Source organism: Lupinus angustifolius, chromosome LG01 (genome assembly GCF_001865875.1).
Source record: "Lupinus angustifolius cultivar Tanjil chromosome LG01, LupAngTanjil_v1.0, whole genome shotgun sequence".
In the NCBI taxonomy this organism is placed as follows: Eukaryota; Viridiplantae; Streptophyta; class Magnoliopsida; order Fabales; family Fabaceae; genus Lupinus; species Lupinus angustifolius.
Genome location: NC_032009.1, coordinates 32,713,389 through 32,734,490, shown reverse-complemented (window position 1 = coordinate 32,734,490; position 21,102 = coordinate 32,713,389). Strand labels below are relative to the sequence as shown.

Here is a 21,102-nt window from a genome sequence, read left to right as displayed (position 1 = left end):
TCATTGAACATTAGATGAAATTGAAATCATTTTTCACATTCAAATTATTTCTTTACATTTTTTTTCTTCATGTCACATGTCACCCCCTCCTCACATTTTTTCCTTCCTACTTTTGATATATTTTATATGTTGATAATAATTTAATACTAATTGTAGAAAATTCAAATTAAAAATTATCAATTTATTTTTCTTATGTGCTTGAACATGCAAATACATAAGTAATATGTATATTCTTAATAATATGAATGTATGAGTAATATGTGCGTTTTAACTATGCGAATACATGGGTAACATGTGTTTTCTTAGTAATGCGAATGTACGGGTAACATGTGTGTTTTTAGCCATGTGAATGCACAGGTGACATGTGTTTAATTACTATCATTATATTATTTAATTAAAAGATAACAATGATATATATATTCATGAAAAATATATGTGTTTTAATTAGTAATATAACAAATCAATTATTAGACTTTTTTTTGTTATTTTGATTAAATTTATCAGAAAAAATATCTGTCATATCCTAACTTAGTGTGTTTTTAATTTATGAGTTATTTTCATACAATGATTATTAGCTAAAACATAATCAATTAAATAAGATTTAATTATACAATATTTGAATGCTAAAAATATATTCAAATATTTATACACAATGAACATTAATCTAAAATAAAACATAAGCATTTAAGAGATATGCTAAAAAATCCTTATGACTTTATATGATACTTATAAACGTAATCACAAAAAATATGATGCAAAAATAACTCCTTATATTTATAATTTTATATAGAAAATATAGAGGTGAGATATTATCCAATACAATTTGAATTTTATTTATTGAGTTATTTAAGAATCAAATATTTTCTATAATCACACTTTCAACAAATAAATGCTTATACAAACGCATTTATAATTGTTAATATTCAACATATACACTCAAAAATCAATGTTAATATTGCACCTATATGAATGAGAAATATAATGTTTCAATACATGATTTATTGATATTATTAAATATATGTATATTATATTTGCATTATGCATAAACAAAGAAGCGACCCGTGCAAGTGCACGGGTACACTACTAGTATACTAAATAAATATACTATAACTATATAATATAAATATACTATAACTATATACTATAACTATATACTATAAATATAACTATATACTATAACTATAAATATACATATAACTATATAATATAAATATACTAAAACTATATACTATAAATATACTAAAACTATATACTATAAATATAACTATATAATGTAATAGAAACTATAACGTGTGCATTGTAAAGTGTGGTGAAGAGACTTTAAATATGCAGAGAGTAAAAGTGACTATCCAATGTGCAGAAGACTTTAAAGTAGAAATAAGTGTGGTAGTGTGCAGAAGATTTTAGTGTGCAGGAGTTGAATGACTATACATAGTGCAGAGTTAGCAGAAGATTTTAGTGTGCAGAAGTTGAATAACTATACATAGTGCAGAGTTGAATGACTATACATCTTTGCAGTGTTGAATGACTATACATCTTTGCATAGTTGAATGACTATAATGTTGGTTCAGAGATTCTTTTGTTGAATGAATGTACATAATGTTGGTTCAGAGATTCTAATGGCATTAAAATTGGAGTTGTAAAAATAAAATTGGTTGTTGAATGCATTAATAGTGGAGCAGGAAAATTAAAATGGTTGTTGGATTCACTAAACTATGTGCCAATTCAAATTAAGTTCGTAGAATAATATGTCCAATTCAAATTATTTTAGGGCAAATTGTACAAAAATCGACAACCATGTTGCCGAGTTCCATATTTATTCCCACATAAATCGGCATTGAGGTTGCCGAGTTAGGTATAATGATATTTATTCTCATATAAATCGGCAATGTGGTAGCCGAGTTAGGTAGGTATATTAATATTTGCACATAAATCGGCATTGAGGTTGCCGAGTTAGGTACATTATTTATGGACATCGTTCCAGAATTCATTAAGTGCATTCAAGTGTATTGGTTGTTGACTGAATTAAAGATATTTGTACTGAAATCATTAAATTTTATTGTTACAAATATTAATTGCATTAAAGATAATTGTTGACTAAATTCACGACATGGTGCATTCAAGTGTATTGGTTGTTGACTGAATTAAAGATATTTATACTGAATTCATTAAATTTTATTGTTACAAATATTAATTGCATTAAAGATAATTGTTGACTAAATTCACGGCATGCATAATATTTACACAAAACTCGGCATCCAATGTGCCGAGTTCAACAAAGAATTTATTGGAAATCGGCTTCACCATTGCCGAGTCTTGACTTTGACAAATTAATTGCACTGAATTCGGCAGTGTAATTGGCGAGTTAGCAATGAATTCCCCACCAAACTCGTCATCCTTGTTGCCGATTTAGGGTTAGGGCAATTATTTTTTTGCACGGCAATTCCTCACAAATAACTCCACACATTCAACTCCTATAAATATTTCCTCATACCTCCTCACTTCCATACCTTACCTTCTTTCACTTATTCACACCTTCTTCACATTTTCTTCTCAACTTAACACTTTTAAATGGAGTATCTTAATCCAAGGCCAATTGACACATCACTACTTACTATGCAAAATGATCATATATCAAATGATGTATGGAATGACATTGAATGTAGTTTTCGACCCAGATATTGTTTCTGGCAATCACTACCTTCCGAGCCGGTGTTACAAGTTATCTGCACCACTGCTTTTGGTAACTTGTTGACAATTGGACCAGCAGAAATCAACAATCATCTACTACTAGCATTGATCGAGAGATGGAGGCCGGAAACACATACTTTCCACTTTACATGTGGAGAGGCCACCGTGACTCTTGAAGATGTGGCTTACCAACTTGACATTCCGGCAGAAGTAGAAGTTGTTACCGAAGTGACAAGTATGGATTGGGAAGACCTTTGCATGCAGTTGTTGGGTGTTGTTCCAGCTGGTAACGAATTAATGGGGCAAAGGGTAAAACTCACTTGGTTGGAGAGAACATTTCGTGATCTCCCTGAAAATGTTGATGACGTTATTATTGAACAACACAGAAGAGCATTTATTCTGAGAATGATAGGGAAGTTTCTTATCCCAGATACATTAGGGAACCAAGTTCACCTTATGTACTTATGTATCTGCCCTTTCTTGATGACTTAATAGAGACATTCCAATACAGTTGGGGCTCAGCTGTATTGGCTTGTCTTTATCGAGGATTATGTCGTGCAACAATAATTAGTGATCAAAAAGAGATTGGTGGATGTCTACTACTCCTACAATCATGAGCATATGATCGCATTGCAAATCTTGCACCAAGACTGCGCGACCCAACAATACCTTATTTTCCATTGGTGAAAAGGTATATATTAATTTTATCATTACATGTAAATTTTTATTACACAACACTGATTGAAGTTTTTTTATTAACTAACAAACATTACAACTAGGTAGTCACAACATTTAATCACCACCAACATCCCTGGACATACTGTAAATATCATATGTGCAATGTTTGACCCTATGCGCGTTGATCAGGTATATTTACATTTGTTATTTTAGTATATATACATTTCAATTTTTATTATATTAACTTTTTAAGTAGCATTTTTTCCAGTTTCGGTGGATGCCATATTCTGAACTGCCTTACCTGCCAAACATCTCCGGGAAATGCCAGTCACGTGTCCCAATAATCTGTTTCGCAATTGTGGAATGGCACCCTACTGATCGGGTTATGAGGCAATTTGGTTTTGGTCAACCAATTCCACAAGATCCAATGAACTGTGAAAAACTTCATAAAGTTGACTTACGTGGCAAAACTGATTGTAATTGGTCACATAAGCATCGCCGCTGGATTGAAATATGGACAACAACAACAACAACAAAGTAAATTTTCTCAAATATGACTGCTTGATGCCCCTATGATTTTATTTTTGTATGATATTGTGTAGGATGTACTTGTGTGTGTCTCTCTATAAATATATAAAAGAATGTCCAGAGCAAAAAATAGAAAATATTGTAACTTTTAGATTCAATCAGTTTGATATCAGTGAGAATTTTTTATAGATTTAATATGTATATGACAGTGTAAGTATGTTTTATTTTGTTAGTAAATTATCCACAATTCATATGTTAATTATTATTGACTCTTAAATAAAAATAATACAAATCAATGGTAGATGATATGCTGACAATGTAAAAAACTTTATATTATCGGTGCATATATTTTAAACTTTTTTTTTTTGGAAAAGTAAGAACCTGTTTTGTTTTAATGCATTAAAAACCTTCGTTTAGTGTTTACCCTTGTAATTTTTTATAGCAAAATAAATATATTGAAAAAACAAGGAGTGTTCATCCAAATCAGGGATGCATGAACAAAGATTACCATATGAATTAAAAAATCACAAATAGATGGAACTGACTTAAAGCAAAATCACTTCCAAGATATAATTTGAATTACACATGTCCTGAAAAATATTATCATCAACCAAATGATTCAACTATTTCAAATTAGAATATTCTCTAAAACTGACACATATTCCTATGTGTAATAGAATGACTTATATATATATATATGGTAAAATACATTGAACATTAAGGTGTAAGAGTTTCACAATAATTTATTCCATTTTTCGTTCTTAAAATTGGTCTATTGATTATTTTATATTTATATTTGTTTATATATTCTAACAACTTAAACAATTCAAACTAAAATTATTTTTAATGGTGTCACTTTATTTCCGTTCTTAATTGTACTTCACAAACTTACTCCACATTTATATTTCACATTAAAATATATCACTTTTACTTTATTTTGTTTAATATTAATCTCTTCTTTGTTTTGTAACAAAATTTTTTCATTTTTTAATGTTGTCTCAACTTGAAAAACGTTACCTATTTTGTTCATTATTGTGAAATAAAAACAAGAACTCTTATTCTCTTGTAGTGAAATTGGAAGAAAAATGTTCTGGCTATGAACTATGTTTTTCTCACAGCTTTGGGTGCTCTAACATTAATCCACTCACACAATTTGATTCAAAATTATATAACAGTCCTTAAATTGAAAATAAAATATCTCATTCTACTAAGATATAATTTATCTACTTAAATCCATATAGTGTTTGACATGGATTTTGTTTTTTGTTTTATAATATATTTTAAAATGATAATTTCTTAAATGAAGAGAAATAAAATACATGTTAAACAATTTAAAGAGATATTTAAAGAGATAACTTATAGTATAAGAAAATATTTTTATGAAATGAAGATAATGTGTTAATGGATTATAAAGTATAAGGAATATATTGTTTTATAAAAAAAAAAGTTGATACTCAAATCTTATACAACAAATGAACTCAATCAAAAGGGTAATATGAATCTTTATTATATTGATAGATGACACAAGTGTTTGATTTACTAGCCGTACTTAAGTACTCTTCATGTGGAACAATCATGGGGATGAAAATATCTTAAACTATAACTCGTCCAATAATAATAAAGTAAAACATTAATATTAGTTGATGTTTAGATTTTCTATTTGATATGACATGTTTTTAGCTTTTGAGATAACATATTCTTGTTAAAGTAATAAACAAAAAGAAGGTAGAAAAAAATATACATATTCAAGTATTCTGTGGGAAAACTTTTTTATCCAAGAAATTGATGAAACGTTGAGCATATATCTTGGGGTCTGTTACTGATATAGTGAAGGGGTCAAATTTCATGGATTTGTAGGCATGCTCAATTTTCTTTTTCATATTGTATTCTTGCAATATATCAATCATGCCCATGTAGAGAACCACATCATAAACCTCAAAAAGTTCTAATGCCTCCTCTTTATCCTCCTGAACTTTGCTAATAGCTTGAGCTGGCATGTTTACTCCTAATTGTACTCTCAACCTGAGTAATCAAATGAATTACTAATTAATTGAAATGAAAACAATCCAATAGTATAGTGTGCAAGAGAAACTAGTTTTTATAGAAGATACCTTGCAGTACCGGGAAGCAAAAGATCAACTTCCTTGTTACCTATGGAGTATGCCCTCAATGTATTCCCTCTGATGTGAGGTCCAGGTGCAGTGTTCACAAAGCTGGGTTCATGGGCAACTAATAGCAACCCTTTCGGAATAAGCAACTGCTCCCCTTGCTTGTCATCTAGTGTAAGCAAAGCAAGTGATAACGTAAACAATACGAAAAATGTCGAGGCACAATTCAAGCTTGCATATACCAGGAGATAAGAAAAAAAGTAACACAGAAGATAAGAAGAAATCCATAGAAAGTTTGCTCTAAACTTTGCTCATGGAGAAGCAGTTATTCCATATTTTCCTATTGGCAATTTCCTAAGTTAACTGCGAGATTAAGCCACAAACCGACACATACTTAACAGCAGGGTCTGGCTTGTTAGCATGCAGAGTTCCATGTGTACGGACTTCACATACAGTATAGAGGCTCGAATCTGTTTGACATCGCCTTGTGGTGACTGGTGAGTGGTGAGGGCCGTGCCAATTTATGATAGTGCGGGGTTTAGTCTCACAAACAAAGGATGTGAAGATACTTGTGGGAGATAAGAAAAAAAACATAATACTTAACAAGATGCACAAGTAATGATGCAAAAGTGAAAGGCTCAAAGCACAACTAGGATGAGGATATCCAGAAGTATAATGTGCAGGTCAATCATCAATGACAGTTCACTGTACTGATAGGATCGTAGGATATAGGATTGAACTGCGTCGACACGAAGGTAAATCAAGAAATGCACTAGTTGTAGGTTCATGTCTAAACAGGGAATTCGACCACAAAGATACAACTATTGGTTTATGGACTAATGGCTAAATTCCCACCTATATCAAAGAGAGACGAGTTACTGAAATAAAATTTGGTACCTCCTATTTTGTAAACCATTTCGATGAATGCTATGTCTTCTTGAATTTTTAGGTGCAAAACCAAAATGAAAATCACGAGTTTATGGTTTATGTCAAATTAGCTTAACTTCCTTGCTAGAACCATTTCATCTTTGTGACTAAGATATGTCACTTCACAATATAACAATGACTTGTTACTGCAAAACATTCCTAGTGATCTCAATATCATTTTTAACTTCTATAGATTTTATATCATAGATGTGAAAGAAGTAAATATGTTTCATTTGACATATGTATATGAAAATGTAATCATTAATTTTTGCAACAAAATATCACATTACAAAGAACTGGCATCAGAGCAGGTGTTTACCATCTTCCGAAGGCAAGCTATCCTGACGCTGCATTGATCCGGGAAGTTCAGCTAAGGCCTTTAGATTCTCCGGAGCTCTAAAATGTAATCCCAACAGAAGGCTGTAATCAATTATATGCTGTGACTCCAAGAACTTACTGTCTAGAGAAATTTGACTGCACCAGAAAAACAAATTCTGGTCATATCCAGAATATCTTACTAACCCTTCAGTGAAGAGAAGTTGAATGGAATTGCTATGATAAATTTTTCAGTGCATATATACCCAGGCTATTAGTCAAATCTCAGTACTATCACATGCCAAGAGCCAAATACTAGCATGAAAATAATCAAGCATAACCAAGAAATGTTCTTCTAATTGATAGTTATATAATTAGCTGAATTCTACTTAGCCATTCTTCAATAAAGTTGTAATTATTCAATCTTCTTGAAGTTTCTTATAAATACTCCTTAATTATACAGTTTTATACATTGCATAAAATAGGAACTTACTTGAGGAGTGATTCTCTCAATTTTATATCCATTTGGAACTCATATTTTAGATCAAGATCTTTCATTGTTGCATGGCTATTAAGTTTATCTTTGTCTGTGAATCTTCCTTGAGACGATCCCTTTAGATCGTAACTACGGTGGATATGCAGTTCTGTGCAAAACATATTCCCCATGACCACAAAGCGCACCTAATGTACAAGGAAAAATATCTATAGTTAACCGATTACCATGTAATAAGGAAGAAGCTAGAGATAGATATTAAGTGTTACCTTATTCCCACCTCTTAGTGTTATTCTGTGGATCCCAAAGAATTTTGTAATAAGAGTATTCTCATACTGTCCTACATGACTGTAGTATTTAGGAAGCATATTCAGAAGAACCTACAAGATCAGAAACATATGTACATAATCATCATGTTTGGAGTTATCATTTAACTTGGTAACTTGCGCAACGGTAATGAGAGTGAGTTTAGCATAACAGTAAGGTTGTTGCTTAGTGACTATGAGTTCACAAGATTAAATCTTGAAAATAGTCTCTCTCCTTGCATGGATAAAGCTAGATACATCTATTCTTCGTGGATCCCACTAAGTGGAAGTCTCGTACACTAGACCGTCTGTTTTTAATTGGTTAACCTACGAGAGAGTGAAACATTATAAGGGTGGCCTTAATTACAAAGTACACAAAGTACTGCTGGTATCTATGGACTAAGAGATTGAAACATAAGCAATCATTTATTTCTCTCAAAAAGTGCTTCTTTTAACATAAAAGTATCATCTTTCCGGAAAAAGAACATCTAAATGTAGCCTTAACTATAGTCCTTTTGGCATTGATTTCAAGTTTTGTCCTCAAAATTTATCATCAGATCAGTGGCACTAGCAAGTACTATTTGTATATATGGTGTTGGGGTAGCAAGCATCAGTGGAATTGTGCATTATCATTCTTTAAAGTTTAAACTATACATCATCTACTCCTAAAAAGTCAAAATCATATAGCAGTTGATGAATTCAACACAATAATTAGTGTAAAAATGTCTCTTGGCCCACTAAGCAAATAAATAAATAAACAAAAAAGTGGTCATTACCAACCTTAAGTTCAGATTTTTTCAGTGTCTTTATCACAAATCTATCATCTTGAGAAAGATAGAAGATGCTACCACTTTTTCCAGGTGAAGATATATCTCTCAGACCACAATCACCACAAATTGACATCATGTAATCTGCAGCATCTAAATTGAACATCTCTCTCAAATCCCTGGAGATAAATGTTTGAGTGATTATGCAATGAAAAAAGGATAAAAAAAGATACTGAAAAGCTAAATGTGGTTGACTCCAATATCAATAAATTGGAGAAGTGTTAGTTTGGAAATCTGTGGTTGTTAGATTCTGCCAATGAATATATCAGGAAAGAGCACGTGTTTCTAACCGTAACCCGAGTACTCGACTGAGCACTTTATTATGCCACTAAAAAAAGGCGGCCCAGTGTACGAGCTCTCACTTAGTATAATCGTAAATTCATAATATTAACAATTAATGCATATTATTCTGATAATGACTATGGACATATTCCTTTCCTTCATTTATATACCAAGGAAAAGGATTGGACTAAACTTCAACAACATTGATTCACTAGTTTGGAACTTCTTCATAGGGCTTTCACTTTGTTGCCACTTGAATAAATTATGATTCACCAATGGTTGTATAAACTAAACCCAACCATAAAAAAGAGAAGAGATTATGCTTTCATATCTTACAACTTCAAAACAAATCGATGATATTGCAGCCATATGGAAAGGATTCCAATGCATGGTGCTCATGATATAACTCTTCCATTATGAAGCATGTTTGCATATAGTTAATAATTACCTGAAGACCATAGGGCAATAATCTTTCCAGTAGAAGTCTATAGAATAATGTGGAGGAGTCCTCTGCGTACCCTCTTTCGGGAAGTACATCCTTATCCTAGCTCGTTCTCCAAAATCAGATGACCGAACTTCGCGTGCAGGCACTGGTGTAATTTTTCCAACAGTGTACCTGGGATTTCATCCATATTTGTTCAAATCAGAACTTCATATGAAACATAAATATCAAATTGAATAAATCACGGTAACTACAATCTAAAACACACACACTAGTAAGCTATTTGGTCAAAAACAGCAGAGGAACTGTTGAAAGAAAGGTGATATAGAAATTGGCATGATAAATAACTACATCAGATTTTCCGAAGACATTTTAGAAGGGTGACATTATACCAAATAATTTACCTGATGCCAAGCTGCAAATTAAGCTTCAGATAATAGCTTTGGCAGCCTCCAAAAATGTCCATAAATGAACTCTGCATCACTGGCTTCACACTAGGCTTATTTTGCCGTTTGTTTTTATGCGATGATTCTGAAGACTTCCTAGTTCTCTCCATAATTAGAACCCCTTGCATATATTCCCTTTCGTAAACTGAAGTTCTTGTACTAGATGACTCGGATCGCCCTTCATCAAAGGACTGTGATACCGTGGAGGAGGAATCATGACAAATGGAATCTCCTGCAGGCTCTAGAAGGCTCCGGTGTGCATCCATTGATGAAGTCCTTTGAGATATTTGACGCGAACTTTTCGATCTAATACTGCCTGAAATCTTAACAGAGAGGCTACGCTTAACTCTCAATTTTGGCGACATATGTTTCTCTGTATTCAATGATAGACCACTATCATTGCTGTTAATGCTACACCTTTTCAGAGATGGATGTTTACAACCAGCAGGATAGAATGTTCCTTTTCCATCCTTAAGGCCCTTACTCCATGTTCCAATATAAAGCCCTCCATCTGCGAATCTATGAACTCCGGATCCATGCCTAAGACCATTTACCCAAAAACCGTCGAAAATATCGCTATTAGCCCACTTCATAACACCTCTACCCTCTAATTTCCCACTTCTCCAATTCCCAATATAACTATTTCCATTACTCCAACGATAACTTCCGCATCCTTCATGAATCCCTTCTCTCCATAAACCTTCATAACTATCTGAATTGGAATACTCCTTCTTTCCAATACCATGATGAACATTCATCCTCCAGCCGCCTCTATAAATGCAGCCCGTAGATCTTGTAAAGGTTCCATTACCATGAAGGTAACCCCCGGAGAATTCACCTTCGTACTTCGCTCCTGTTGGCCATATAATCACTCCTTTTCCTGTCCTTTTCCCATCTTCCCAATCACCATCATATACTGTTCCATCGGACCATATGTACTTTCCTTTGCCGTGGGGTAGTATGGCCTTGATCTCACCAATGTACACATCCCCATTTGAAAATGACTTCTCTTCAAACCTAAAATTTACGAGAAACAGTCAAATCATAGTACATATATACAGAATGAGTAAGGATCCTCTCCCATAACATAATAGAACAGACACAAAACAACGTAAAATACATAACACAAGACGGCGAATGGGGCAGAAAAGGAGTTTCTTTGAATATTACCTTGCATTGTCCTCCATGACTTGCAGACTTTCACTGATTTAATTTATTAGGATAACTCCAAGAAGTACCATTCCTCAGAAAGGTTAAACTTCTCCCTCACTATATGATAAAGAAATTCATATGTATCTTAACCAGCTTTAAGACACTCTTGTGTCCAACACTGAACTCTGAAACATTACAACAATCATATGAGCCTCAAAATGCAACAGAAGTATTCAGACTCACAATAGATACTTGAGCAGATTTTTATACTGAAGAATGCTATTGAGAATCTTCCAACAAAATACAAAAATGAAAAAATTCCTATAGTACAGATTAAAATTGCAATGCCATGATCAAATTGAATCTGGGGAACTAAAGAACTTGTTAAGAAAAAACCATTTCTTAAAAAGAAAGAAGCAAATGATACATAATTTGGTTTTACTCTCATAGTTTGCTACAATTATAACACAAACTGCTTGAGATCAACAACATATAATAATGTAATCTAAAACTTTCTTCTTCCTAAATCAGATGATAGGTAAATGCAAGCACTGCTGATTCATTAGTGAAAACCTCTAACATGTACACCTTAAAATATATGCTCATGCTTGCTACAACTCTGAGCCTGTGACAACCCATGAAATTTTCTGTATACCTTGTCAAAGGAGTGAAATTAACACCATAACTGTGAAAAACAACATTATTCTACCCACCCATTTAATAATGTTTAAAAATATTTTGTAGGGATCTGGTAGCCCAAACAACATGGATATTTGCATCCATTGGCTAAGTGAAGAAAAATAAGTGGGTTGACACAACATTATAAACTAAAATATTAAGGACTTAAAGTTTTAGGTACATGGATTCATCCACTTCTACGTATTTGTACTGTCGTTGTTCATCATCTGTAACAAAATACTATAACTAGTGACTTTTGACAAAAGGGACATGAGTACCTACCTCACTCATGGATCCACCAACATTTGTCTTCTCTTAGTTTTCATTCATGAACTATCAGTTCGGACACCACTTGTTGAAATCGTGGAGCCTAAACACTGGGAAGATCCGCATGCAATGGGTTAAGCCACAATAAGTAAGTTTGACACCACATGTTGACCTAAAATCTTGAGAAGTCGACCCCACCTATTTATATGGTCTCATTCCTAATCAATGGGAGACTTATTTCACTCACATGGATTCCTTACAATTTGCATCACCTATTTTAATCAATAAAAGAAACAAACAAACAAACTATAAATGCATGTAGGGTATAAAGCATCTGTGTAATTAAGGTCTTCAATTCTGATAGGTTCAATATAACCATATTCAGTTTGATTCTTTAGTAATCTCATCGGCATGTTTATTATCAGCATATAATAAGTAATAAAACCAATACTCTTCCAGAAAAACTGGGTTAGTTCAATCAAAGCACATCAAATAAAAAAAACTCTTGTTGATGTGATAAACCCTGAATTCATGAAATTTCAAACACCACAAACACACAAAAATAAAAGAAACCCTGAACTCACCTGAATGAATGAAAAAATGGATTGAAGAAAGGCCAATGAATACTAAAACTGAAACAAAGAAAAAGTCCCTGAGAAGAAAATGAAATAAACTCAAAAATGGTTTCAAACATTAACACAAAAAATCTCCTTCTCTCTAAGTGTCTTTATCCAACTCTCTAGCAGACAAGTACCCCACCACTTATAACTTTATTTAACCACTCCTGCATCTTATTGTACAGATACTGTGCTCTAATAGAGACATATTAACCCATTTCATATGAAAATTATTGTTGCATGATTAATATTTTACCTAGGATGTCTATTCTCAATTATTAATTCAGACCATGCAATACATAACCATTTGGTACGTGGTTGTTATTAAAACAAAATAGAGCATTTTGTTTTAAATTTTATGTCTTTATTCTATTTATAACATATAAGATAGGACATGAAATATTCTGTCCATTATTACTACGTGTATTTATTTGAATTGTTAACTTAAAAAGAACTTGGGTTTCTCCGGTTATAGTTATGTTTCACCTTTAAAGTGTTCAATTATAAGTTGATACGAAAGTGTTGGTCTAGTGATGTAAGATTTTAACGGATTTCAAATAGATTAAAAGGTTAAAAGTTAGATGCTTGTGAATGACACTTATTGAGACAGACACGTACACCGAAAGATATTAGTTTCTTACTCATAAATTGAAGGGATATCCTCGATTGAAAAGAGATCACTTATCTCCTATAGTGTGTCATTATCTGTCCCTAGTCAATCACATATTGATGCATAAATAAAACAAAAATTTTAAAAACAAAAATTAACATTCTGATTAATTTAAAACAAAAAATGAGCCATTTCAAATGATATCCATGGATCCTCGGATGTACTAAAAAACTACTATGTACTAACTCAGTAAGTGGTAATTATAGTTTGATTGGTACTTTGGTTGCATGTGCATGCACAGGAGACTGTTGAATTTTGGAATCTTGCCAAATCTGACGCATTCTTTTTGTTTGTTCATAATAAACCATATAGTATTTATTTTATAGTCAACCTTACCTTAAAATAATAGTATCTTTGTCCATCCAGCACATAGGTGTAATTAGTCTATCTTTGCTGTAGATGGTTAGTGATGTGTTGATTTTTTTTTTAAATTTATAATCTTATCAATCGTAAGCATTAATAAATAAAGCTAACATGATGTAACTACAATTAAGAAATAATTTTTATTTCCCCATCTTGCCCTAACAGTTATATTTAATTTAATTTATGAATGTTAAAAAGAGTTCATCTAAAGAACATATTTTTTATCTCACAATATGAGCTATTTTATGTGAGATGAATTGTGATTGGTTGAAAAAATATATTAAAATTAAAAATATAATTATTAATTATTTTTTCTAATTGATCATAACTCATGATAAATGAAGTGAGTGAGATATATTGTATAATAGAAGATATACTCACAATAATTTCTAACATAAAATTGGAGTTTCTAGAAGTTTCTAGGAAGTGACCTCTTTGGGGGAAACAAACAAACCACTTTTCACATAAGATCTCATTCTTAACTCTAAATGTAAGTTATGCCTAGGTTTTACATATTACAGATACACGTGTTACATATACATATATTTAGGAGAGTAGTTTTTTGTTTCTCACATGTATCCTCGTACTGGAGATAATCATATCTGAGTTGGGAGATAATCATATAAAAATAAATACTTAATATTGAAAAATAAAAATGCAGTTAAGAGACACTTGGTCGACACCCTACTAATCATAATATAAAACATAATTAGATGAAGATGTCGATACGAAATAGTGAAAGAAAGGAATAAAGGGTAGCCAACCGAAGCTGATTCTTCCTTGCATCAACGCCAGTATAGTCCCAATCTTATGCCGTTTCCTTTTCGTGTTTAAATTTCATATTTGAATAGTTGAAATTCTCTCTTTTATTCTTTTAGACTTTAGTAATGGTTCATTAGAAGAATTCAAATTCTATAAAATTTTAATAAATTAAATTATCTTTATTTCTTATTTTCACTTTCACATATATCTCGAAAAAATTAACCAAAGGTATCATGTATTGATTGTCATAATAACATTTTTTATTCATTATCAACAATGATATTCTCACACATATTGTTATTTTTTTCATCAACTATTATTAATCATAACATTTTACTCTGAACATAATAATGAACAAATAATCAATACTTATAAACTATGTATAAAATTAGAGAGAATCTTGCATCATCCATAATTCCATATTATTTATATTTAATTATTATTGATTTTTCAAAGTTAATAATCTAACTGAATGCGAGTAATACAATAATTATATAAACTTTTATACTCATAATACATATATATTACACTTATAAAAAGTTTGAGATAATATTCTTTATTTCTTTTATTGTTTTATCATATGGCACGTGTTTATAGTGTGTTTCATAATTAGACTCAACTTATTAATCTAGTCATCCCGGTTAGCGTCAAAGTCAAGTTCTAGAGGTTTTTGGGTGCCAATTTTTATTTTAAGTATGTAAATCTATTGTCTATTACTTATATATATAAGGAAAAAAATGTTCCTCAAAGTATTACATTTTCTTTCACTTTTTTCCTCCAAAACAAGTCCATATTTTTATTATAAACTTTCACACATGCTCATTTATTTTAATTCATGTGACCTTTTTTCCCAATGTACTCACCACACTTTAATATTTGCTACTCCTCAGTTCATTGGAGAGTCCACCCAAAAACTTTCATTGTTTGCAATGTACCTCATCTTTCATGTTCGTAATTCTGTTAATTTTTTGGTGATACAAGTGACATAGACTTAAGCCACTTTTCCAATCCAAGCATCTTAAACATTTCATTTTCTAGAATTTCTAATTTAAAAAAATATAATTAAAATTATTTATAATTTTTCAACTTATTTTCTATCGGATTTTATTTTATAAAAAACTTGAATGGTACATTTTTCATCAAAATCTATTTAGTTTTTTTAAATAATAATATATTTGTAATACATCTTTTGTAAAATCGTATTTATTAGTTTATTTTTTCAATATGTTTATTTATTTATTATTTGTATTTGTATTAAATGTATTTATTTTTTAATGAAACAAATGTATCGTTTTTCATTCTATTTATTTATTTTTATTTCCTCAAAACTATTTTTCATTATGTTTGTTGTGCTACTATTACATGAGTTTTGATTCAATAGGATATTTCATAATATTATTGTCATTTATTTTTCTTGTGTATTGAACATGTTTGAATCATAGGAATGCACATTGTTTATGAATGTATGAAGTAACATGTATGCTCTTAACCATGATAATGCACGAAAAATATATGTATTCTAATCATGCATTGTCTCGTATGAATGCATATGTAACTTAATTACTAGTTGACTTATATAAATATGTGATTTTTTTTATGGAGAAATTTTTTTGCACATGTATAATGTTTTTAGAGAACTTCATGTGTTAATGTGGAAATTATGTTAAAAACATAAATCTCTACTATTTACCCCAAAAAAAATCAACTTTACAAATTTGTGGACAGTTTTTTCTGAAGAAAATGGAGTAGAAAATTGGGCATGGAGAATGAAGTGCATGTAGAAATAATCTTGTGAAAGAGTTAGAATGGAAGTGGGGTTACTACTAAAGCCTGTATAAAATGCAACAAATCACATAGTATTTTTAAATAAATTAAGAGAATATTAAGTAAAATTAGGTTGTAGTTCATACTTTATAATTGTGAAAGGAACAGAAAGTTTGTAGTTGCGGGTTAGTTTATTAAACTAGAATTGATTGATAAAATTAGTTTTTAACTAGCTAAACTTTGAAAAAAATACTAAAATATAATAATATAGTTTTTTAGTTAGAAGTCCCAAAATGTAACTTTTAAATTTTTTAAATGGTAAAATTGATAGATAAATTATTGAAATCTAAACATTATTTTTAGTTTTGTAAAAACTGGTTTTCAAATGTTACAAATTTTAATGGTGTGCTTGGAAGTTGAATTTTGGAGTGAAAGAAAGAAAAACAAAGATTTATGAGTATATTTCACAAGTGTATTCTATAGTTCTTAAATCTTTCATTTCTCTTATTTTTCTTCCAAAATTCAACTCACAAATGGACTCTTATAGTTTATAGTTTATTGGTAGATTTAAAAATATACATGTTGGGGTTGTCTAAGTATAGAAATGTTGGAATCTAAGATTATTGAAAAAATAAGTGGTTAATCGTGTGTGAATAGCAGCATTTCATGACAACCTATAGTATCTGTACTGATTCGTTGTACACGCTTATCTTTGTCAAAAAACTACAATAAAACAGCATATGGCATTCTGCATCTTATTCTGCCACAACGTGCTACTTTAATAGGATGATCTTATCTTAATAATAATGTGCTATTTTAGGATTATTAGTATGAATAATGTGTTAAATCCGTTTGGTTTCAGATGACAACTCAAAGTCATGATTCTTTTTGATTTGCACAACCAACAAATTATTCTAATAATCTACAATATAAAAATTACTTTTATAATTTCGTTATATAGATATTAATTATTAACTTGATCCATTAATAGTTCAATAATAAAGCTTCTATATGCATTATTGTAACTTTTAGTCTCGCCTATATATAAAAGTAAAGTAATTAAAAGAGAAACCAAAAATTATACACAGCTAATTAGGCCCAAGGCATGGCCTAAAACCCAACTTCCTTGTCCATATCCAGAAAGTTTAACCTCATACAAATAGTTTTGGTGGATGCTTTTAGTCTTTTCAATTAGCTCCAATCCTATAATATCTATACTTCTATATTTATATCTATCTATATCTATACTATATATCTATACTTCTATACTATATATAAATCCAAAACTTAAAATAACTTCCCTCATGGTGTAATTTTCATTTCCTATTTTGTCCTTAATATTATTTAATTTTTACAAAAAACTATATAATCCTAAGCAACCACCACCAATACATTAATTAACCACATATCTCACCTTAAATTAAACATTATCATAAAATAAAAAAAATAATATAAAGTACAACGAACACAACAAATACATTCTAATTCTAAAAAATGAAATATATAAAAATTGAATATGTAGCATCACACAATATTCACCGACAGATACGAAATGTCTGTAAACACTAGTTATATATAAAGCTAAAACTTGAAATAACTTTTCTCATGGTATAATTTTCACTTCCTGTTTTGTCCTTAACATTATTTAATATTTACAAAAAGTCATATAATTATAAGCAACCACCACCAACACATTAATTAACCTCATATCTCACCTTAAATTAAATATTATCATGAACATAAAAAAATATAATATGAAGTAAACGAACACAACAAATACATTCTAATTCTAAAAAATGAAATATATAAAAATTGAATATGTAGTATTATACAATATTCATCGGCAGACACGAAGTGTCTGTACACACTAATTTGTAATAATTTCTATGCATTGGTGTAAAAATTATAGATATTCGATATTTCATCTATATATCATCGTCCATTTGTATTTTTTTGAAGAGACAGTGATTAGTAAATATGAATGATGAATAATATAATTAATGATAATATATAAAACTCATACCGCAGCTGCATATATTTTTCTCTATTTAAATTTAAATTTCATAAAATTGTATTGAATATTTCCGCTGCAGATTATAGTTTATCATGTAGCTTATGACTTTTAATTGGAATAATAGGTTGGTGGAGCCATTTAATAAACAAAAAAAACTAAATGTAGGTTATAACTTTTAAAAACTGTCCATTGCAGAAATAATAAAAAAAGTAATAATTCATAACTCAATTTAGCCATCTAATTTTTTATCAAATTTCTCCAATTACCTAAGACTTTAGTGATTCATAATGCATATTTATTATTGATGAATGTTGAGATAATACTAAAATTGGTTTTGGGTCAATTCAATACATAGGATGAGAGAAATATATACTTTATGAGAAGTTGAGATAAACACTGGTGGAGAGAATTGTATTTTCTGATTGTTTAACATTGAATTGTTTGTTTACAAAATCTCAATATGATAAGACACCTGAATTGTTGTGTGTTTTTACTTGTGGGCAACATTTTTTCATCCTTGAATCTATCATTCATTTCATTGCTTTAAATTCTTGAAAGATATTTGAGAAATGATAACTTGATTAATCTTAAATCATGTTCATTTTGGTGTGAACTTAAATCTTCTTGTAATTTATTTCCAAACATTTTTATGAAACTCAAGCTTGGACTTTTGTTTAAGGATAAACAATGTTATAAGTTGGTTACATATAATAAGTGTTCATCCAACCTATTATACATTGACTTTTGATTCACTTTTTTAAGTCATATGCTTAAACTTACATAATTTTAATGTATAAAATGTCATAGTATGCAATTAGCAAAGTCTTACTTATGAGTGTACCAGTTGCAGGCCATTTAGCTGGAAAAAAAGGTATGAACACATGAAATATAGGCAAAGTGGTACATTCCACAATCAAAATCTCGCTCATCGAGCAAACACTTATGTGACGAGCATGCACTCACACAACAAAAAATAAGGGCTCGTTGAGGGAGCATACCCTAGCTCAATGAGAATGAAACATGAAGCTTTGGATTTTGGAACATTAATATTTGCTCTACTTTGTTAACCATTCAAGGAATTGATGGTTAAGGAAATGAGTTGTTAATCTTCTCATTATGATATTGATGATGTTAGATAAAAATGATGTTGGGGAAATCAAAGTATATATACTTTTTGTGAGTTAAAACATTTAAATATTTAAAAGTTGAGGACCAAAATCTAATGGCCGTATTTTTCTGTCACATTTATCCATTATTTTAGTTTCTAGTTGTTTATTTATAAAATCAAAACAACTTGTTAAATTCTTAGCTTAACAACATAATTATCATAAATAATCTAACATTGTTTAAGTTCATATAGATATGATAACTCTTTATACTTATTTTTAACAACCGATTCAATATTTCATCGACTGATTTTCTGCTTACCAATCTCTTATTATGTGAAGTTTATTTAAAAAGGGAACATTTACAATACTTTTTTTGTCAAAGATTGCCTAGTGTCTCGAGCATGATTCAAGGGTATGTATGTTGATCTTTGTTGTAAGAAAAGTACTTCACTGGTAATTAAAAATAAAAAACTTTGCCTTGTTTGCGGAAAATATATTATTTATGAGGTTTGATCTCTATGTATTTTATTTCAACTGTGAAAAAATGTTTCGTTTGTAATGACAAAACCTAATTCTTCAATTTTCTCCACATATTAAAAGGGATTAGTTACCTTATAATACAAGGCAAACTGGGAGCTTTTGGTAATGGAGATTTTAGTTATAAGTTAACTTTTTCTTCAAAAATATATGTCCTATTGTTTTAACATATTTCTAACTAGTTTTAGCTTATTTTTCATATGTATTTATGGAACTTCGAAATCCCATCTAGAGAACAATGATCTTCTCTATTACTAGAGATATAAGTACTTATTTTTCCTTTATTTTTAATGATTAAGTATAATTTAATTATAATTGAAAAGATAAATATGTATTTAAAGTTGTATTTCCATATATTTTTCAAAACTTTTGTCTCTCCATTAATAGAGAGAATGAGGGCTCAAGAAGCTGCCACCAATGAATCATGAGTCAAACTATTTATATGACACCGAACTAGGCTTCAGTACTCTCATTCCTACCATCATATGTATGATATAATTTCAAATTTTTGATGTTCAAATAGGTGAACTCTATTTTTATAGAATCTCATATAGTGGTTATTGACACAGGCAAAAAGGTTGGGATAAAAAATTTATTTAAGTCGAAATTTGACATGTATAAAGTTGTGTTAATAGAAAGAGAATAAAATATCTACTCACACCAAAAAATAATTTATTTCTTTAAAATCACTCATTATTTGATATGTTTATTATTTTTCTTTTATAATATATTTTAAAATAAAAACTGTTAGAGAGAAGAAAAATAAGATACATGTTAAATACTAAATGATTTTAAAGAGATAAATTATATTCTGATAAGAGAAAATACATTATTTTCTAATAGAAATATGAAATATTGCATTCATCTATTAACTCAACCCTTATATTAATATGATCTAATAACTCTACACTTATATTATTAAGATGAGTTTAATTTACGGAAAGATTTTGGTTTGAAATATTTCATTTTAAATCTAAACATATTTAATTAACTCTCTTGGACATGATCGAACATAATAAAAAAAAATTACTAGATATTAATTTTTATACTTTTATTAGTTTTTTTTGGTTTCTCATACATATCCTCGCACTAGAGACAATCCTGTCCGAGCCGGAAACATTCACAGG

The 21,102-nt window shown here is 30.0% G+C and overlaps 1 protein-coding gene across 1 annotated transcript; it reads right to left on the bottom strand.

The window, feature by feature from the left end:
- LOC109361002 (phosphatidylinositol 4-phosphate 5-kinase 7-like) lies at positions 5,583 to 11,542 on the bottom strand. The gene is made up of 9 exons (XM_019606275.1): positions 11,213 to 11,542; positions 10,001 to 11,059; positions 9,603 to 9,770; positions 8,826 to 8,991; positions 8,010 to 8,120; positions 7,741 to 7,928; positions 7,252 to 7,406; positions 6,009 to 6,174; positions 5,583 to 5,919 (listed from the first exon to the last, which is right to left on the bottom strand). The coding sequence occupies exons 1-9, from the start codon at positions 11,227 to 11,229 to the stop codon at positions 5,643 to 5,645; spliced, it is 2,307 nt and encodes a 768-aa protein (XP_019461820.1). The 5' UTR covers positions 11,230 to 11,542; the 3' UTR covers positions 5,583 to 5,642.